Raw genomic sequence first — 22,744 nt, 5'->3', positions numbered from 1 at the left:
GAGTAACCGTGTGTTCTGCAGTGTAATATAAGTATTGCATTAAAGCACATCATATAATCTGATACATGCGGTCGCAGCTGATTCCTTATCCATGCTCCTAAAATCTCCATGAAGAGATTATCTGTACTCCATGTTAATTAGCTGATTCATGAGAGATGGAATTGAGACACTATTTCAGGACTTTGCCTGCAAGGTAACCGAGGAACCCTTCATGGGAAAGTGATATTGAGCACGGACTGTTTCACAGGCAATCGTGATCCAGCATTGTCAGGTCCGTCTTTTTGTGATTTCTGGGCAGAATTCTAATTTGATTTGGACTGCTCATTAAATAGGTTTATTTTTGTCTTGCTGCTGGTTATGTTCTGCAGAATAGGTCGCTGTTGTAGAACCTCTGTGATAATGAGAGAGCACCTTCTAAACATGTGACCCCTAGCGATCAGGACTGTACTGCAGGCTTTTTAAGGATGGGCTTTTAGGGATGTTATGTTTTTATTTCAGGAAACCATTAGAATTCAATGAGACCCAACAGATGTATGGTAGTCTATTTGTCCTGATGTCTTTATTTGTTGCTTAGGGAGGTGAAGGATGTTAGTGCTCAGGATTGAAACGCTTTTCCATTTTAGTATCGGTGAGTGATCATGAATCATATCTAGGCTTAATAGTATGTGGGAACATCATCACAAGTTCCCCTCCAAGCCATGCACCATTCTGGTTTGGAACTTTTTCGCCATTCCTTCACCATCATTGGATCAAAAACCTGGAGCTCCCTCCCCGTCAGCACTGTGGATGTACCTACACCACATGGACTGCAGCAGTTCAAGAAGGCGGCTCACCACCACCTTCTCGAGGGCAGTTAGGGAGGGGCAACAAATGCTGGACTTGCCAGCGAAGCCCACATCCCAAGAATAAATTTTAAAAAGGGGACAGGGTGGTGCTGTGGATTAAACTCTGGCTTTATGTTATTGGGGCCAAACTCAAATAAAATCTAAATAAACCATGCCATGTTTCCTGTGTGTCTTCTGGAACTAGATGAATGGAACTGTTGCGTCAGAGCCTGTAGCTGAGAACTTGGCAAACCATTGAGTTGCTCTTCAGATAATTGAGCTCAAGTTTCCTACAATGTGCAAGGATTTCTGGATGCGGGACAGGACGAGCAGGTGGTGCAACTGGAAGGGAGCGTTTTTACGCTAATCTCTATTTGATTACAATGAAAGCATCTACAACAATGACTTCTCTTCCAGCTTTGTAACGGAATGTCAAGACTCCCCCAGCTACCTATCCTTAGCCCCTCCTCCTTTTCCTCATTAACATGCCTCTATGTGGTGACTTTTTTTTGACAAAACCATTGGCACACGACACCCAGCTCTCCCTCTCATGGTCCCTGTGCAGTCTGACTGATAGACCAACCATAGCCTTTTACTTCCAGCGCAGTATTGAAAAGATTGAAGCCCTAACCACAAACTCCACATCCTTGGAACTGATTTCCATCCCAGTCCCAGCCACTGTTTCAGGATCGTGTTAGTGGTGCACACCACTGTGTTTTGATCAGCTCCAAGCTGAACTTCAGGTCACACCGTGGTTAGCATTGCTGCCTCACAGGTTCGATTCCCGGCTCGGGTTACTGTCTGTGTGGAGTTTGCACATTCTCCCCATGTCTGCGTGGGTTTCCTCTGCGTGCTCCGGTTTCCTCCCACAGTCCAAAGATGCACAGGTTGGGTTGATTGGCCATGCTAAATTGACCCTAGTGTCAGGGGATTAGCAGGGTAAAATATGTGGGGTTATGGGAATAGCGCCTGGGTGGGATTGTGGTTGGTGCAGACTCGATGGGTCGAATGACCTCTTTCTGCACTGTAGGGATTCTATGATCTCCTCTCTGTCACAAGTACTGCCTATATCCACCTCTACAACGTCAATAATTCCGACCCTACTTTAGAGCATCATCCACTGAAACCCTCCTCTGGGAACGGTTTTCTGGCCATTCATGGCACTATAGAAATGCAAGTTGCTCCATTTCCAATGAAGTTGAAGCTGTGGAAACGCTCCCCTTTGTCTAGCTTTTAGTCTCGGCCTAGCTCGCTGTGAGAAGGAAACCACGGTAAGTCTCAGGATAGAGAAAAGGGGAGGTTTGGAACACTAGAGTTATGGTAGTCATCGGGGCTGAGTTAAGGGAAGCTTATCCCTTTGGCTGGCTATGATACCAGGCCTAGGTATAAATCATGATCACTCACCGACACTAAAACGGAAAAGCATTTCCATCCTGAGCACTAACACCCTTTACCCTCCCGAAGCAACAAACAAAGACATCAGAACAAATAGACTCTACCTTACATCTGTCGGGTCTCGTTGAATTCTAACGCTTTCTTGAAATAAAAACATAACATCCCTAAAAGCCCATCCTTAAAAAGCCTGCAGTACAGTCCTGATCGCTTTATGTTTGCACAGTTTGAAATCAGCTCAAGCACACAACTGGCCAGAACAATTGGTTGCTGAGAGACGCAAAATATTTGTGGCAAACCTTGCCTTGGGAAATATGAACTTGCAAAAAAGCAGATGTGTTGAAAGCCATTAATGTACCAGAGGAGATGGCGACAAGACAGTACTTGGGCAGAAGGCCCATATTATTGCTCAGTTCAAGGGATAAGTAAAGTCAAGGGAGGGAGGGAATTTGTTAAAAATTCAACCCCATGCTCAAAAGTCTGTATGTGGGTAAGGAGACTGTGAGGAGAGGGGACAGGCTCGGCTTTAATCTCTCACTTGTAAGATAAAATGCCAGCACAGAGAAAGACACTTGAGTAGTGGCTTAACAGGTGTAGCTGAATGTCCTACCTTTGACTGCCCCATCCTCATCAATGGTCGCCACACATCCACCTTCGGAGGTCATCACCTTCCTTCGCTAATTGTAATGCGGACAGCTTCTTTGTTACATGTTTATATAATTCTCGATTGTTCATGAAAAGCTGGTTTCCCCACCTGGCAACCCCCATGTTTTTATACTTAATAAACAAAGGCACTCAGAAAATGAGATGAAAAATATTTTGTTTTTAATGATCTTTCTCTGGGTTTCATTGGCAGAAGTGATTTAGGAGATTCCTGACGGTTGTGTTGGCAACTCAAGCTTCATAAGAGATAGTGGGGAGAATCAGAGAATTAACCTAGAGCAGGGTGAAAAACAAACTCAGTATTCAGACCATGAGAAATCGGATGGTGCCCGAATTTCCAGGAATTCTGTGTGCCAGATGAGGCTAGTTTTGTCATTTATTCTGTAGCCAATATACCGCAAAGAACAGATTCAGAATGATAGGAGAGGGACAATACTTCATTTGTCAATCCCGTGTCATTGCCTTAGGGAGTTCCTCAGGATCGAGGAGGACTTGCTCGGTTCAATAGTTTCTGAGGGGGCTGATTGAAATAACTCCCAGGAGGCCAGTGTCCCTTTACCAAATCCAGATTTATTTACAAGTGTGAGTAATGCTCAGGCACTTCCCAGTACAGAGTATAGACCATGAGTGCCAGTAATCCTGACACGCCATATTATATACCTCTGCAGGGCTCCCGGATTGAACAGCATTAACTGGCTCAATCAGGGAGCTCATACTCGTGGATCTCATTAAAGTCATTACGCCGTTAAGTCCAAAGCGCGATCTGCAGACTCCGCCATCTGTGGGGCAGGTGGTGCTTGAATGGTTTGGGCATTCGCTGCGACGCCTCTGCACGTTCCTGACATTGTCTTTTGAGTGTTTGGTGCCTTCCCGAATGAATCGTCTCCATTTTGATCAGTCACAAAAGCAGGGCCTCCCATGAGTCAGTGGGTATGTTTGACCTTTTCAGGGAATTTTTGAGGACGTCCCAGTGTTTCCTGGAGTCTCCTGCTGTGACTGAGTTCCAAGTGGAGCGGTTTTCTTTCGGGGGTCTTGGTGTCAGGCACACAAATGATACGTCCTGCCCAGTGGAGCTGGTTTTGAGTGATTAGCACTTTGATGTTGGGCAAGTTGGCTCGGGAGAAGACACTTGTGTTGCACTGTCTTTCTTGCCAATGGATTTGGTGGATATGGTGAAGTCATGGTTCGTGGTACTTCTCCAGTGTGCTATGAATGGATAGAGTTGTGTGGAGTGTTTTGTGTGGGTGGGGATGGTGCAGGGTCAGGCACCGATATATCTTTTAAATGGAAATGGAGTGAGAAAACAGAGCTGAGAACAGAAAATGTTGCCAACCTTTTCTGCCACAATGTCTGACCCGGTGTATTTATCTCCACCTTACCTGCAGTGGTTGCAGGATTTTTTGTTTTCTTCCCAGGTAAGCTGAAATGAGTGCTCCAGGCGTGAGTGTGCAATCTTCCCTTCCAACTTTGTGCCAATTTAGCAGGTCTGTGGGACTCAAAGCCCTGGTGGGAATGAGCCTAATTGCAGAGTCAGAATGTGCAGGTGCAAAGCTGGCTCCTTTCCATGAGGTGTGGCTGTGCTCACAGCTTGCCTGTCAACTCCCCTCCCCCTCTCCTGAGAAACAGCAAACTGATGCCTTTTGGCAAAAATCAATCCACACTGAAATGAACTTCCCAGTTTTAGCCAAGTGTGTTTGGCAGGAGAGCGGGCATTGCAGTATCTGGAGATATTAAAGCTGTCATCAGTTGAAAATTGGCCACCTTCTGGTGGTCAGATTGGTGTAAACACCTTTAGGAGGTCTTTACCTGATTTGACCTGTAGGTGACATCTGGTGCCTCACAACGTGGATTGACTCTAAACTGCTTATCGGTGCCTCTCAAACTGTTCGCAAAGAATAACAATAAAAATGGCAACAGTTCAAGAGGGCGGTCCTCCACCATTACCTCAGGGCATTTAGATTGGGCAATAAATACAAGCCTTGCCAGCAACCTGAAAAAGCTAAAAAAAAAAAAGGAGAAATATATGCCTGACTGGGAGTGTTTCAACCTTGGCCGTTTAATGATGCTGTTCCAACTGCTGACCACACAAAGTAAATTCCTTATTTCTTCTCTAGCTAGTAGTGCAACTTAACTCCCTGGACAGGGGAGCAATAAAAGTAAAGTAAATGCTGGTCCAGCCAGCAACTCTCATGTCCCACGAATGAATGAAAAAAACAGCAAGTGATGGAAAAACTCATGATGCCTGGCAGCATCTGTTGTGAGAGAGTTAACGTTTCACAAGTGCTGTTCTGATGAAAGGTCACAGACCTGAAACATCAACACTCTTTCCACAGATGCTGCCCAGACCTGCTGAGTATTTCTGGAATGTTCTGTTTTCATTACAGTCAGGAACACTCGCATTGAGTTGCGTCTGATGCCAGTGGGTGAACTTTGGTCTCCACACTTGGAACAAGCCAGAGTCAGGAGGGCCAAAGTGGAGGCAGGTTGGGCTGCAGCTTTGTATTTGTCCAAGGAACCCTGGGGCTCGCCACTTTCATTGGGTCGGGAGTCGAGTCAGGTTGTGACCCAATGCTCACTTAAAGTAACCTTGGGTTTGCAATTTAACCTCCTGCTGGAAATTCAGATTTCTCTCCCTTTTGGATTCTTGTAAAGGGCTCCGGGAACCCTGCCAGCTAAGTGAGTTTGTGAAATTTTTGAGAAGTGTATTGCCAGTGCCCCCTCATTTCTTCCCCCGTTCCGCCTCATATCCCCCATACCCGCTCTACCCCATATACCCCTTCTGTGTCCTACCTACCCCTTCCATAATCCCCATCCCACCCAAGGTTAGAAAAATGAAAGGAGACATGATGGTGAAGAATGGGAAAGTGAAAATAGGAAACGGGAGAGAAAAGGGGAAGTGGAGGAGATGTGCTTGGGTCAGGGGTAAGGGTCAAAATGTGCAAGTGAATGAACCTGGGAACAAAGCTACATATGCAGCAAGGCTACATGATAGATCAAGATAGCTATGCATTGCCATTAATGTGTCATAGGAGCCAAAATGTAGGTAAAATAGGATTTAAAGTCAAGGACTGGTAAAGTAGATGTTGTGAAATTGATGACCAGATGAGGGAGACCATGTGGCTATTTGATGTGCAGAATAATGTGCATTTCCGAAAAGAAAATTAATATTTTTCTATTACAATGGCTGTTGTGGAGAGGGTCTTGTGGCACAGTCTGAACCAGGAGTTCCGGGTTCATGTCCCACTCCAGGACCTAATGCCCAAGGAAGGTGGGTTCATAATGCAGCCAAACAAGTTGAGTATCAACCTGGAAATCCTTCCAAACATGCCAGTGGCTGGGAGAGCAGAAGAGACTCCTGGTGAAAAGAAAGTTGGAGCTTCCATCATCACAACAACATGCACATAAAAGTGTGTGTTACCACAACAACTCGGACTCCTTGCAAGGGCTGGTTGGCTGTTAGGCCGTTGTGGATCAGATTGGTGCCGACGTCACAGGGTTCGACCCCCCCACTTTAGTGGGGTGGATTTGGCATCTGCATCCTTGCCCCCTACACGTGGTGAAGGTCACGGTGCTGTGGATCGGACCTGCCTTTGGGCAGAGAACCCAAGAAGAAGGAAAATAAATAGCTGTTGCTGGAGCTGTCGTGCCTGCAGTGGCCGAGTGTGGATGAGTCCCACAGGAATCACTGCCACAAAATCTAACAGTTGAAATCACTAGGTGCCATTTCCTCAACTGTTAAAAACGACAGATTGAATCACAAGGTCAAGTTTTGAAAGGGAAGTGTTCTGAGACTCTGAAACAATTTCTTCACTGAGTCTCTAATACATGAAAGAACAATGACAGCTCCCCAAAATTGACTGGAGCTGCAGGGTGGATCAATGTCAATATTGTCAATTATTGGTTGGTTGAGGTGATAAATTGACAGCAGCATTTCACCTGAAGGAGGTAGCTGGTCCAACAAGTTCTTCTTAGTAATGATGATTTTATAGGACAGCCCTCTCCCCCCCCTCCCATTAAACAAACTCCAGTTCAGCTGGTGACCCAGGATACAACTTTAGTGCATTGATAGCTGAGGAACACCACAATAGATTGCTGCATAGTTACCATGTTTAAACCCAAATCAAAACATCTCCGTCATCAAACAGCAACAAAGGGAAACATCAGACTTGAGGTAATATTCCGGGCTTAAACATTCCCTTTCGTAAAATGAAATTCAAAAGCTGTGACTCCAGTGCTAGTACTTAAAATGAGGGTTTGTGGCAAACATGGAGTTTAATGTTGATCCGCCGCCTCCATCTCTCATCCCCTTTATCTCTTCTCCGCATTCTCTCCCCCTCAATATCTCTTACACATTCTCTTACTCTCTCCCATGATTTTATGCAACACCAAAATGTAAGAGGAGCACTATGGGCATGTAAGTGTTTTAGTGTCTGGAAGCACAGTGCCTACTCGAAACCGAGTCCTGTGGTCCTGCATTAACCTGGACACTGGTGCTTGCACTGTTTGTCAAAAAAACAAGTAGGCCCAACTGATACCAATGAAGCCAAACCTCTTGCACATTTCCTCTCTTGCAGATCCCAGAAGAAGCTACTGGAGGCTGAACGATTACTGCGTGACTCTGTGAGGTTTGGTCCCCAGTTTGCAGATGCCTACTCCAGCCTAGCAGCTCTGCTGGCTGAACAGGTGGGTCACGGTGTAGTTGAAGCAGCGAGACTATTGATGAACTTGGTTCTGATTTATTGCGAGCCTAAACCACATGACCTACTAGCGCAGCGTACAGGTCAGTCTCCTCTCGCCTGTCCCCTCTGTTGGTTCATCATCAAAAGTGCCTATGCTGCCTGGCCCAGGTCTTTGATTAACAAGCCTGCAGATAGGGGTGACTTTGGTGTCAATCTTGAATCAAAGGATATAGCACCTTAAGACCAGCGGAACTCCAGAGACATTCTGCTTACTTCCCCATTCCTCCCACTCCGACCACCCACTTTCCCCATGATACCCAAGGAGCACCGTGTATTTCCCATTACTTCAAATTGTCTGTTATGAACACTTTCCATACAGAACTATATCAAGACAAAACTTCTCTCCAATTTCTAGAGGTTCTTGGTATTGTGGAAGTCACTGCACTAATGTTGGTGAATTGATCATACTCGAGCAGAAATCAAGGTACAATAAATAGGACTCCCTTAGCTCATTCATTTAAGAAAAGAATAACTTGGTTCTCCCAACACATTGTCTAATTGTATCTAAATGGATTTAGGATGTGTGGTCTCTTTGTACATCCTGGAAAAACATTCCAAATATTGGTCGCTCGGGAGCATTTACAGAGCAACAGTTTTCACCTTTATTTACGGCCACCAGACCTGCCCTCCTGGCTATGCCAGGGAAATATAGTCATCAGTGCTTCTGTTAGCAGGGTTTCTATTTGACGCCATCTCTTGAGGCATCAACATGAAACACTTTTTTGATGGTTCCAGAGACAACAGCCCAGAATAATTTACCATATGACACACTTGTACTGTCAATCTATTGAAAGCCCATTGGCTCCTGTCAACTTGCCTTAATAACCTGGCTATTGTGGATATACAAATTTATTACATTGTGTTTGTACATGCGCGTGTGTGTATGGGTGTGCATGTGTGTGTTTGCATGTGTGAGGGTGTGCGCACGTGTGTGGATATGCATGTGTCTGTTTAAAGTTTTTTAAAGTTTATTTATTAGTCACAAGTAGGCTTACATTAACATTGCAATGAAGTTACTCTGAAAATACCCTAGTTGAACCTGTTCGGGTACACTGAGGGGGAATTTGGCATGTCCAATGCACCTAACCAGCACGTCTTCTAGACTGTGGGAGGAAACCGGAGCACTCGGAGGAAACCCATGCAGACACGGGGAGAATGTGCAGACTTCGCACAGACAGTGACCCGAGCCTGGAATCAAACCCAGGTCCCTGGCACTGTATTTGAGAGTGTGTGCGTATAGGTGTGTGCGGGTGTGTTTAGTAAGATTTTACTCTGCATCACAGCAGCTGATCCTCAATGACTTGCGATGCATTGACATTAAGTTATCTACTAGTGTCAGTGAAGTCGGGTATCCTTATGCTGTGGATCAACCATATGCAACATCCGAGATTTTGCCGACTGCGTTCCGCCACTTAGGGGAATCTGTACCGAGATTGGCTATTTTCCATCTGAACTTTGTGGACCTGGAGGTTTGGAAAGGGCTAATTCAAAGCTGAATCCTAAACCAGAACAAGACGTGTTAGAATCAGCAACCCGTCAGGTACACAAGTCAGTGGAATATGCACTTAAACATCATGTATGGCCCTTGAAGTTACAGTCCATCGAACACGTATCTAACTGACCCACAAGGACAAAGGCTTTAACCGGCCCAGGTAAATTTGATGTTTTGTAGTGCTCAGTGAGGTCCATGGGGTTAAGGGCTGCTGACTGAAGTCAGCTGTTTTTCCTTTGAAAGCTGCATTTTAGTGGTGTGCTCGAGTGCTGGCACCATTATTTATTTGTGGGGGGACTGGAGAAGCTGGGATTGCTTTCTTTCAAACAGAGGAGGTTAACAGGAGGTTTACGAGAGTTGTGGGATTTTGATGGATTAAATCGGGTGAAATGCAGGGGTAAAAGAACCAGAGAATTGTTTTAATGCAGTGACTATTATTATGTGACTTGGATGGCCTGTGCTGCCTGAAATGGTGGACACAGATTCACCTACGAGAAAGGGCAGCTTTAACGTGTCTGAGACTTTTAAACTCCAGGAAGTTCAAATAGGTCATGCCAAGAATATGGAACATGGCTCCGCCTATTGACGAAGTTGGGTAAGACACCATTGGTGCTGTCCTGAACCAGACAACAATTTTTAAACATAGAAAGATAGACAATAGGTGCAGGAGGAGGCCATTCGGCCCTTCGAGCCTGCACCACCATTCAGTATGATCATTGCTGATTAAGCACTTTCAGTGTCTCACTCCCACTTTCTCGCCATATCTCTTGATCCCTTTAGCCGCAAGGGCCACATCCAGCTCCCTCTTGAACATATCTAATGAACTGGCCCCGACAGCTATGGAAATAAAAATTTCACCATCTGCTGTGGTGGGATTTGAACCTGGGTCCCCAGAGCATTATGCTGGGATTCTGGATTACTAATCCAGTAGCAATACCACTACACCACTGCTTCCCCTACTAAGTGTAAAATCTGGAATGTCGACACACCCGATACAGCCCTTTGGCTTTCTTTGTATCATAGAATTCCTACAGTGCAGAAGGAGGCTATTCGGCCCATCGAGCCTGCACTGACCTCAATTCCACCCAGGCTCTATCTCCATAAACCCACGTATTTATCCTGCTAAGGGGCAATTTAGCATAGCCAATCCATCTAACCTGCATTTCTTTGGAGTGTGGGAGGAAACCGGAGCACCTAGAGGAAACCCACGCAGACACGGGGAGAACATGCAAACTCCACACAGTCACTCGAGGCCGGAATTGAATTTGAATTTGAAAAACTTTAAGGTGGACAAGTCCCCAGGGCCAGATAGGGTCTATCCCAGAATTCTGAGAGAGGCGAGGGAATAAATTGTTGAGGCCTTGGCCAAAATCTTTGTATCCTCTTTAGCCACAGGTGAGGTACCAGAGGATTGGAGAGTAGCTAACATTGTTCCTCTGATTAAGAAAGGCAGAAGAGACAATCTGGGAAATTACAGGCCTGTGAGCCTTACATCAGTGGTGGGAAAATTATTGGAGGGACAGGATGTACTCACATCTGGAAGAGAATGGGCTTATTAGCGATAGACAGCATGGTTTTGTGAAGGGGAGGTCGTGTCTCACAAACTTGATTTCTTTGAGGAAGTGACAAGAAAAATTGACCAGGGCAGGGCAGTGGATGTTGTATATGTGGATTTTAGTAAATCCTTCAATCCTTCATGGCAGGCTGCTACAGAAGATGAAATCATATAGGATCCGAGGTGAGCTGGTCAGATGGATACAAAACTGGCTTGGGCACAAAAAGCAGAGAGTAGCAGTGTAAGGGTACTTTTCTAACTGGAGGTCTGTGACAAGTGGTGTTCCACAAGGATCAGTGCTGGGACCTCTGTTGTTTGTAATATATATCAATGATTTGGAGGAAAATGTAGGTGGTCCGATTAGTAAATTTGCAGATGATACAAAATTTGGGGGAGTAGCGGATAGTGAGGAGGATTGTCAGATGATACAGCTGGATATAAATTTGCTGGAGACCTGGCCAAAAGATGGCAGATGGAATTTAACCCAGACAAATTTGAGGCGATGCAATTTGGATGGCCTACTGCAGAAGGAAAGTATACAGTAAATGGTAGAGTCCTTAGAAATATTAGCAAACAGAGGGATCTAGGCTTGCAGATGCACAGTTCCCTGAAGGTGGCAACTCATGTGGACAAGGTAATCAAGAAGGCGTATGGCATGCTGGCCTTTATCATTCGGGGTGTTGAGCATAGGAATTGAAAAATCATGTTGCAGCTATATAAGACTTTGGTTAGGCCGCATTTGGAGTATTGTGTACAATTCTGGTTGCCACACTACTGGAAGAATGTTGATGTGTTGGAAAGGGTGCAGAAGAGATTTACCAGGATGCTGCCTGGTTTGGAGGATATGGACTATGAAGAAATGTTGAACAAACTTGGATTGTTTTCATTGGAGGATGAGGGGAGACCTGAAAGAGGTTTACAAGATTACAACAGGCTTGGATAGAGTGGATAGCCAGAGTCTTTTTCACAGGGTCGAAGGGTCAATTACTCGAGGGGGTAGTTTGAAAGTAAGAGGGGGAAAGTTGAAGAGAGATGTAAGGGGCAAGTTTTTCACACACACGGTGGTGAATGCCTGGAACGTGTTGCCGGAAGAGGTGGTGGAAGCAGATTCTATAACAACGTTCTAGAGGCATCTGGCTAGATACATGAATAGGTAGGGAATAGAGGGATGTGGACCACATAGACCCGGGAAAATATTAGATTAGAGAGGCATCTGTATCGGCACAGACTTAGTGTGCCAAAATGGCCTGTTTTTGTGCTGTACTGTTCTTTGTTCTGAACTCAGATCCCTGGCGCTGTAAGGCAGCAGTGTTAACTACTGTGCCACCGTGCTGTTTTATAACACCTTTTGTGTAATAGGCACTTCAGAGATGTGTCATCAGATAAATGTTAACACCAACCTAAAAAAAAAAGTGACACTAGGACCATAAGCTTGGTTAATTATATGGTTAAAAGGAGAAAGAGGAACAGATGAGAGATTTGGGAGGGAATTCCCAAGTTTAGGGCCTACGTAGCTGAAGTCATAGTTGCCACTGGTGGGGACAGGAAATGAGGGATGCACAAGAGGCTGGAGTTGGAGGAGCACCGAGTTCCTGGAGGTTTACGGCTGCAGGAGATTAAGAGATAAGGAAAGGGGGTGGGGTGGGAGTTGTTGGACGATGCAATTTATCGGGCGATGTCAGGTTACATTCCCAGTCTGTGCTGATCTAAAGGGATCCCCACCATATTTAGTGTTGATGCTCATGGGTTTGCCATTTGAGCTTGAGCAACGGTACAATCTACTGATGGCTAATATTCAAGTTCCAGCCAAATCTCTTGCTATTGGCCATGTGCTGTATGCCATCAAACTCGAGAATCCCGTCGACAACAACAGCGGCTTAGGCTGTTGGACCGTTTGGAATCCACCTTGACACGGGCTGCATATTCGTATGAGAGGCAGTTGGAGTCGGGCTGGCAATCCTTTAGAATTAGCCTGGTTTGATTCCCCAGGACACTGATGTGAGAAACCTGAGAGAGATGATATAGGGTATTCAAAAAGATGGTGCTTACATAGAAACATAGAAACTAGAAGCAGGAGTAGGCCATTCGGCTCTTCGAGCCTGCTCCACCATTCATTATGACCATGGCTGATCATCAAATTCAATATCTTGATTCCCCCCTTCCCCCCTTTTGCCTTGATCCCTTTCGCCCCAAGAGCTACATCTGACTTCTTCTGGAAGTCACACAATGTTTTGGCTTCATCTACTTTATATGGTAGTGAATTCCACACATTCACCACTCCCTGGGTGAAGAAATTTCTCCTCGCCTCAGTCCTAAAAGGTTTATACCTTATCCTCAAACTATGACCGCTAGTTCTTGTCCTCCTAGTACTTGTTCATTTTGAGTGTTCAGTTTGAAAAAAGCAAATTGGGGATGGGACTCACTTTGTGTCGCTGACAATTGCAAACTATCCAGTTGTGTAATAAAGTGTCTGTTTGATTTCCTTTTGGGTGGGAAGTTGGTGAACCAAGAGGATGGACTTGGCAAGTAGCCAATGGCAAGAGATTGGGGTTGGTCAGAGGAGGGAGACCATATTACAACATCTCCAGGAATAGGTCCAACCGGAGGTTGCAAGTGTCTCGTGTGAAGAGAGCTTGGCTAGTTTCCTAAACTTAATCTATTACTAGATTTGGCAGTTCCACCCTGACAGCAAGGATGTGGATAGTGCCAGGTGAAATGCTTTTTATTGAGATTCCTACCTACTGGAGGAGAGAGATCACAGACACATCCAATCTTAATCCCATTAGACATCCTGCTGTTCTTTCAATGGGATCAGGAGTAAGAATTTCCCATGTTGAGGGTTGTAAAATAATTGACTTTCTCCATACAACCCATCCCCATCTTTTCAAAGGAGCGATTTGGAGAGGCTGATGACATCTATGTGAGTGGCATTGATAACTGTCCTGAGAACTCCGATCTCTACAACAACTATGGCGTCTTCCTAGTTGACCGAGGTAAGCAATGGAAGCATTATTATCTGACACATAATGACTACATATTATCGTTTGGACTTGTCTTCGCTCATTGAGGCAAATGCTGGGGTACCACTTTTTAGGCCAGTTTCAGTATCTTGCCTGGGTTTCCATTCTTCCTGTGGGAAATGGAGAGTGAGTGTCAGAAGCCTTTTTGAAACCTCTTACTCCTGCAACTCAACACTTCCTTGGTCATGCCTTCTGGGGAATGGTCCATGGTGTACCAGCCGGATATTGTTCCAATTCCCACATCAGTAATCCTTGAGTGAGATTGCACTTTTGATGCCAATTTGAGGCAGTTTTGGGCAGTTGGCCCATGTTAACTTGAACTTAGTTTGACATTGGCCACAAAACCATTCCGCATATGACTCTTCCTGCCAGACTTTCATCCTATTGGCTTGATTTTGAACGCTGGTCCAAGTGGTGAAAGGCATGACTTTTTAACTTTCTGGAGAAGGCCCTCCCCTCTATTAACGTCCTGAGACATGTACCTGAGAGGGAGGAGAGGTGGGGTGGGTGGTGAAGACCTGCTCCCAGGTAGGTCCGTGAGTGAATGCTCCAGTTTCAAACATGTCAATTAGAAGTGAGTGTGCCCTGGGGAGATTTGACAGCCAATCCCCTTCTTTGTGAGGGAAGTATTTAAGTTCTCTTGGTTCTTCCCCCTCAGTATCAACTGAGCATTCACTGTGATCATTAAATCACATTCAGCACTCTTAGCACAATGTGTTGGTACATCGAATTGTGAGCTTATAGGCAGCAGTCCAGTCTGGGAGACTGGCCGCAAAATGAGTCAGAGGTCCCTATGACTGATCCGTTGCCAGTTCTTGGTGACTGCAGGTTTACATTTAGCTCTAGAGGGATGGCAAATGTCCCAAAACATCATCATTTCTGGGAAAACACTCAGCCACCCTGGCAGCAACTGTGGAGGGATAAACAGTGACCATTTTTCAGGTTTTGAAAGTTCAGAGGAAGGGTTATCAACCCTACACCTAAAAAGCTTGGCTGAACCCTGTCAGATAGAAGCCATCCAGCTCATTGTGCCTGTGCTTTGAGAAAGATGTCTGAATAGTCCGAATCCCCTACTCTTTTCCCTTTGCCCATTTCTTTTTCTTTGTTCTCTTTTGAGTACTTATCCATTTCTTATATTGACGATTACTACTGACTTTGCACTCACCACCTTCTCCAGAAAATGTAGCAGCAGAAGTAGGCCATTCGGCCCATCGACTCTGCTCCACCATTCAATGAGATCATGATTAATCTAATGGGATAATCCTCAATCCCACTTTCCCACTTTATCCCCATAACCCTTGATTCCCTTACTGATTAAGAATCAGCCTATCTCAGTCTTGAACGTACTTAATGACCCAGCCTCTGTAGTCCTCTGCTCAGTCTGAGCAATTTGTCTTTGCCTCTCTACTTACTGATCTTTGGAATTCATTGAATTTTGTAGGAGATGCGAATGGAGCCTCGGCTCATTACTTACACGCCATTCAGCTAAATCCCAAACATTACGTTGCCATGGTGAACCTCGGTCGGCTGCTGCGTTCGGCTAACAAGAACAAGGAGGCCGAAACCTGGTACAAACGGTAAGGGTGCCAACATGCTGTGTTTTTGGTGAAACTCTGGATGGAATTCTATCCGTTTGGTCTTCTGAATGTGCTTTTTCTCAAGGTTTCAGTTCACATTGTTGGTTTGCTTGGCTTCGAATCAGAAGGTTTTTTTTAAATTCATTCGTGGAACATGGGTGTCACTGGCTGGCCAGCATTTATTGCCCATCTCTAGTTGCCCTTGAGAAGGTGGTGGTGAGCTGCCTTCCTGAATCGCTGCAGTCCATGTTCTGTGGGTTGAGCCATAATGCCGTTAGGTAGAGAATCCCGGATTTTGACCCAGCGACTGCGAAGGAACGGCGATATATTTCCAAGTCATCATGGTGAGTGCCTTGGAGGAGAACTTGCAGGTGGTAGGGTTCCCATTTATCTACTGCCCTTGTCCTTCTAGATGGAAGTGGTTATGGGTTTGGAAGGTGCTGTCTAAAGATCTTTGGTGAATTGCTGCAGTGCATCATGTAGATAGTACACACTGCTGTTACTGAGCGTTGGTGGTGGAGGGATTGAATGCTTATAGGTGTGGTGCCAATCAAGCAGGTTGCTTTGTCCTGGAATGTGTCAAGCTTCTTGAGTGTTGTTGGAGCTGCACCCATCCAGGCAAGTGGGGAGTATTCCATCACGCTCCTGACTTGTGTCTTGTAGATGGTGGATAGGCTCTGGGGAGTCAGGAGGTGAGTTACTTGCCGCAGTATTCCTAGCTTCTGACCTGCTCCTATAGCCAGTTGAGCTTCTGGTCAATGGTAACCCCCAAGGATGTTGACAGTGGGAGATTCAGTGATGGTTACACCATTGAATGTTAGGGGCAGTGGTTAGCGTGTCTCTTATTGGTGATGTCATTGCCTGGCATTTGTGTGGTGCGAATGTTATTTGCCACTTGTCAGCCCAAGCCTGGATATTGTCCAGATCTTGTTGCATTTGGACCCGGACTGCTTCAGTATCTGAGGAGTCGCGAATAGTGCTGAACTTTGTGCAGTCATCGGCGAACATCCCCACTTCTGACCTTATGATGGACGGAAGGTCATTGATGAAGCAGTTGAAGATTGTTGGGCCTCGGACACTCCCCTGAGGGACTCCTGCTGAGATGACTGACCCGCCACATCCACAACCACCTTCCTATGTATGACTCCAACCAGTGGACAGTTTGCCCCCTGATATCCATTGATTCCAGTTTCGCTAGGACTCCTTGATGCCACACTCTGTCGAATGCGGCCTTGATGTCAAGGGCTGTCACTCTCACCTCACCCCTGGAATTCAGCTCTTTTGTCCACATTTGAACCAAGGCTGTAATGAGGTCAGGAGCTGAGCGACCCTGGCGAAACCCAAACTTGGCATCACTGAGCAGGTTATTGCTGAGCAGGTGCTGCTTGATAGCACTGTTGGTAACCCCTTCTATCATTTTACTGATGATCGAGAGTAGACTGATTGGGCGGTAATTGGCCAGGTTGGATTTGTCCTGCTTTTTGTGTACAGGACATACCTGGGCAATTTTCCACATTGTTGCGTAGATGCCAGTGTTGTAACTGTACTGGAAGTGCTTGGGAGTGGCAAGTTCTGGAGCACAAGTCTTCAGTACTATTGCGGAATGTTATCAGGGCCCATTGCCTTTGCAGTATCCAGTGCCTCCAACCATTTCTTAATATCACATGGAGTAAATTGAAATTGGCTGGAGACTGGCATCTGAGATGCGGGGGACCACTGGAGGAGGCTGAGATGGATCATCCACTCGGCACTTCTGGCTGAAGATTGCTGCGAATATTTCAGCCTTATCTTTTGCACTGATGTGCTGGGCTCCTCCATCATTGAGGATGGGGATATTTGTGGAACCTCCTCCAGTGAGTTGTTTAATTGTCCACCATCATTCTCGACTGGATGTGGAAGGACTGCAGAGCTTAGATCTGATCCATTGGTTGTGGGATCGCTTAGCTCTGTCTATCACTTGCTGCTTTTGCCATTTGGAATGCAAGTAATCTTGTTTGGTAGCTTCACCAGGTTGATACCTCATTTTTAGGTATGCCTGTTGCTGCTCCTGACATGCCCTCCTGCACACTCCATTGAACCAGGGTTGATCCCCTGGCTTGTTGGTAATGGTTGAGTGGGGGATATGCCGGGCCATGAGGTTGCAGATTGTGCTGGAGTACAATTCCGCTGCTGTTGATGGCCCACAGTGCCTCATGGATGCCCAGTCTTGAGTTGCTAGATCGGTTCGAAACCTGTCCCATTTAACATGGTGATAGTGTCACACAACAGGATGGAGGTTATTCTCAATGTGAAGGCGGGACTTTGTCTCCACAGGACTGTGCAGTGGTCACTCTTACGGATACTGTCATGGACAGGTGGGGTGCAAAATCTCCTCGTGTTGGCTGAGTGCATTTTGATTTGATTTATGATTATCACATGTATTCGTATACAGTGAAAAGTATTGTTTCTTGTGTGCTATACAGACAAAGCATACCAGACATAGGGAAGGAAAGGAGAGAGTGCAGAATGTAGTGTTACTGTCATAGCTAGGGTGCAGAGAAAGATCAACCTAATGTGTAACGTAAGAGTCAGGTATGAAATTCCAACAGCCATACAATCCCTACAATGCAAAAGGAGGTCATTTGGCCCATCGAGTCTGCACCAACTCTCCAAAAGAACATCTTACCCAGGTCTCAATCGGAGTATTAGTCCAATTCTGGGCACCGCACTTCAGGAAGGATGTGAAAGTATTGGGGAGGGTGCAGAAAAGATTAACGAGAAACATTCAAGGCTGAGCAAATTCAGTTACATGGTTAGTTGACAAGGCTGGGGCTGTTCTCCTTAGAAGATTTGGTAGAGGTATTCAAAATTCTGAGGGCTCCGCACTGACTAGATAGGGGAAAACTCTGCTCCCTTTGGCAGAAGGATCAAGAACCAAAGGACAGCTGATAGAAGGTCTATGGCTAAAGAAGCAACAGTGAGATGAGGAATTTTTTGTATGCAGTGAGTGGTTAGGAGCTGGAATGCACAGCCTGACAATATGGTGGAGGCAGATTCAATCAGGGCTTTCAAAACAGAATTAGCGAAAGAGAAAACTTACAGGGCTGTGAAGAAAAGGTGGGGGAGTGGGACACGGCAAAATGATCCTGCAGAGATCCACAAATCATGGGTTTGGTGGGCCGAATGGCCTGCTTTTGTGCTGGAACCAAACTGTGGAGCAGATGACTGACCTCCACTCCTACCTACTGTGGGCGTACATGTGACTTGAGAAGTGAGGGACAGTGTCCCTTTAATATGTAACAGCAGAACAGGAAAAGCACAGTGCAGCATTGTAAAGATGGGTTAATGTGACTTCGCTGAAGTCGCTCAATGAGCCTGTTATTTGTTTAAAACAATCCCTATGAAACAAGAGCCTTTCCCATCTCCTCAGTGCAACTGACGATGGGGCAGTAAATGTAGCCTTGGCTTCAGCATCTGTGTTTTTTGTCAAATGTGAACACAGGTAGTTTTTTTTTGGGGGGGGTGGGGGGGATCGGGGGCGCAGGGATTGGAACAAGGCTGGGTGAGAATGTGCTGCGCAATGATGCTCCCTGCAGTCGATTAGCCATTGAGCATCCACCATCTGGCCTCACACCAAAGAAATGGCCATTTGGACATGGTGCCTGGAGGGGATCAATCCCTAGCTGGAAACTAGCCCATCTCAGATCAACTAATGTGGCACAGATGAGGATTTGAACCAGGGATGTCGTGGTCCAGACACCTCATTTATTGTAGGAGCTGTTTTCGGACATTTTCAGACTGTGCAGCTGTGGTAATAAGACATTGTGAGAGAGCCCAAGCTGAGAAAGTTCGAACACAACAAAGGAATATGGAACACGAGGGAGTTAAACAATTGTTGACAAAACAAAAGGAAAGTTCCTCCCAGCAACATTAGCAGCAAGTCTGACAGAATCTGGGATATCTTCCATACACTGATACTTAACCAGTTTGTGTGTTTCTGTTAAACTTTTCAACCCGTCATGTGGTATAAATATATGGCAACTGTTCGAGTGGCTGCTGTACTTGATCAGAAGAGTTTGTCAAAACCCAGTAATTTTTTGTATTTGTCAAACACTGACATAATTCTGCTTCTCTGCCTCCATGACGTGTTATTGACTCAGTCTGACTCTTCTAATCTTATAGCATCACAGAATCCTAGTGTAATAGGAGGCCATTTGGCCCATCAAGTCTGCACCGACCACAATCCCATCCAGGCCCTATCCCCATAACCCCATTCATTTACTCTAGCTAGTGCGCCTGACACTAAGGGGCAATTTAGCATGGCCAATCCACCTAACCCATACGTCTTTGGACTGTGGGAGGAACCGGAGCACCCGGAGGAAACCCACGCAGACATGGGGAGAACGTGCAAACTCCACACTGACAGTGACCCAAGCCGGGAATTGAACCCGGGTCCCTGGTGCTGTGAGGCAGCAATGCTAACCACTGTGCCACCGTGCCGTTTGGAGGATAAAATTCCACTGCTCATCTCCCAACAGCAGCAAAGAACCCTATTAGCTAAATTTACTCACATTCTAGGACTGGTCTTCCGTGGTTGGGTTTCCCAGTGCTGCTCACAAATAGATTACCAGTCCCATTGGTGTCCAGTACTCAATCCCATCCGTAACTCTATATTTATCCAATTCTTTCCAAAAGGAGTTAATTGGAATGGTATTATCCATTCCAATCCTCTTTGGAGGAAACGGTGGTAATGAGTTCCATATTGTTATCCACAATATTTGGTGATTGATTCCAAGATAATATTTTTAAAAACACAAGAGGCCCCACTCCCTCCATCTCTCTGGCACAAACAGGACCTGGAAAGGCACAGCTTCAGATCTCTGACCTCAGTCAGGGAATTGATAGGGCTGCTTACAATCACCTCAGTGCCCTAGTGCAGGGATAATACTGGCCAGGGTCCAGGCTCATGGAGAGCACAGGATCAGGCCACATGCAGGCACTAGTTATCAAAGTTTAAACATCCACTTGGCCAGAAGTTCTTGGGTGTGGCTGCACAGGAGGAGAGGAAGGAAGTGAGAGAGATTTTAAAATATAGCAATGGATAAACACTGAAAAATTAAATAGAGGTGTCGGTTCATTAAACTCCCTCTGGGTTTATCCTGACAAATGGAGGTTGAAGCGACATAAGCAGGAAAACGGGTAAATACAAAATGCTGCAATCGCTGCAAACCTAAAACAAACAAACAAGTGCTGGGCTTGTTAGTCATCAACTGCAGAGAGAACAAAGGAGGTTAAAAATCAGGTGGGCAGCCTCCCACAGGATAGGAAGAACTGGCAAGTGGACAGGAATAAGCAACAGAATTGAAGAGGGAGAGGTGCAGAACCCTCTTCACTTCACAGTCCACAAACGTTTCACGCCACGCCCCCGCGGTACACGCGCCGCACACAGCCTCTAAATGGAGAATTGAAGATGGTTGAATGCCAGAATTGAAATGATCCTGGGAAACATAAAGTCAGAAAGCAATGATTGAAAGGCTATCTGAGGAAGTTCACTCTCTGTCATCTTTTTGATGGGACATTAAACTGAGGCCCCATCAACCCCCTCTGCTTGATGGAAACACTCCCACGGCAGCATTACTCAAAAAAAAAGGAAAGTTATTGCATGTCATCCTGGCCAATATCTATCCATCAATCAACATTAGAAAAGCAGGTTATCTGCTCATTATCACATGGCTGTCTGTGGGATTTGCTATGTGAAATTGACTGGATTACAGCACTGAGTACGTTTCAGGAGGACTCCAGTGGCTGAGAAGGGATATCTGTGTGTGTGAAAGGAGCAACAGAAATCTTTTTTCTATCTCCATCTTTTTTGTGATATTTCTTCACTGGCCTTTTCAGGTGAATCGGCGTGACCCCCTTCCCCCAGCGGCGTGTTTTCTGGTGTGGGAAGCAGCTCACCATTGGCGGCCAGCGGGATCCTCCAGTCCCGCCGACGTCTATGGTGTTTTGCATGGCTCACCTGTCCTGCTGCCAGGTAATCCGGCACGGGTGGGGCATTGCTTTTGATGGGACCAGAAGATTCCGCCACTGGGAATTGTCAGAAAATCCCAACCTCTATCTTTGATTGTCTTCTTGTCCTTTATGTCTGCCTGTTTACCCCACCCTTCATCCTGTCCCTTTTTAAATGCTGTAATGTTTGGAAGATGGGCCTGTTTCCCGAGTGAATTTGTCGCTCTCTCTACAGCTATTGCCCGGCTCGCTGCATATTTCTGCTTTGAATTAAGCAGGAAAAAAGCCGATTTGACTCCAGTTTTCATAATCCGAAACTTTGTCAATTAACATTTGGAGTAAACTAAAACTATTGATTTGGTGAACGTTGTTTGTTCCGAACACTCTTGACTTTCGATAGTAGGCCCCACACCCAAATCCGCAGCGGTTAAACTGGCGATTCCCAGCCACTGCTTGGCCTCGCGGTGACTTCCATACTGAGAACCACTTGAATTGTTTGACCCTTGTACACTGGGGCGGAGCTGGGAGGTGGCCACACTGGCAGTTTATTCTCTTGCTTGTTGACAACCAGACTGTAATCCGGAGATGCTTGCCTCAGATAGTGATAAAAATGATGCATCAGAGAGTTTGTCGCATGTTGAAGGTGTTCTGTTGTTCCTGTTTGCAGAGCGCTTTTGGTAACGAGGAAGGTGGATGTTCTGTCTCCACTGGGAGCTCTATACTATAACACCGGGAGGTACGAGGAGGCTTTGCGTATCTACAAAGAGGCCATTACAATGCAGCCCACAAACAGCGAACTACAGCTGGCGGTGGTACGTACACTGCTGAAGGAAACGTGAAATATTAAAGGTGGTTGACCTGAAACATTAACTCAGTTACTCCCTCCACAGATGCTGCCTGACCTGTTGAGAATTTCCAGCATTTGCTGTTTATATTACAGATTTCCAGCATCCAGACTATTTTGCTTTTGTGTTAAGATTTTAATTAATGTGACATGTGCTTGTTCATAGAATCGTAGAATCTACAGTGCAGAAGGAGGCCATTTGGCCCATTGAGTCTGCACCAACCACAATCCCACCCAGGCCCTATTCCTGTAACTCCATCCCTTTACCCTGCTAATCCCCTGATAGGGTCAATTTAGCATGGCCAGTCAACCTAACCCACACATCTTTGGACAGAGAGAGGAAACCCACACAGACACGGGGAGAACATGCAAACTCCACACAGACAGTGACCCGAGGACGATATTGATCCTGCGTCTCTGGTGCTGTGAGGCAACAGTGCTAGTCACTGTGCCGCCGTGCCGTGATGTTGAGAAACTATAGATTATATTGTTGTATCATACCTATCTACGTATAGTGTTTGAGGAAATCTGTTAATGCTCCCTTCACTCGATAAGCCTCACCGCACTTTAATGTGTCCAGCTCTGAAATATTCATTCCTCCCCAGTACATCTGCTTCCCTTTCACCCATTCTCTCACCCCCTCAGCAGCT

The 22,744-nt window shown here is 45.9% G+C and overlaps 1 protein-coding gene across 1 annotated transcript in view; it reads left to right on the top strand.

The window, feature by feature from the left end:
* The window catches only part of LOC144499229 (protein O-mannosyl-transferase TMTC1-like), a 75,928-nt gene that overhangs the window by 38,427 nt on the left and 14,757 nt on the right, over window positions 1-22,744 (top strand). The window contains exons 6-9 of the mRNA XM_078221348.1: window positions 7,454-7,562; window positions 13,556-13,658; window positions 15,127-15,262; window positions 21,918-22,062. Coding sequence (XP_078077474.1) covers window positions 7,454-7,562; window positions 13,556-13,658; window positions 15,127-15,262; window positions 21,918-22,062 — 493 coding nt within the window. The remainder of the gene's footprint in view (window positions 1-7,453; window positions 7,563-13,555; window positions 13,659-15,126; window positions 15,263-21,917; window positions 22,063-22,744) is intronic.

The sequence above is a fragment of the Mustelus asterias genome, chromosome 9 (assembly GCF_964213995.1).
Source record: "Mustelus asterias chromosome 9, sMusAst1.hap1.1, whole genome shotgun sequence".
NCBI lineage: Eukaryota > Metazoa > Chordata > Chondrichthyes > Carcharhiniformes > Triakidae > Mustelus > Mustelus asterias.
Note: the sequence above shows the minus strand (reverse complement) of the source record. Positions and strands in the feature narration are given on the sequence as shown.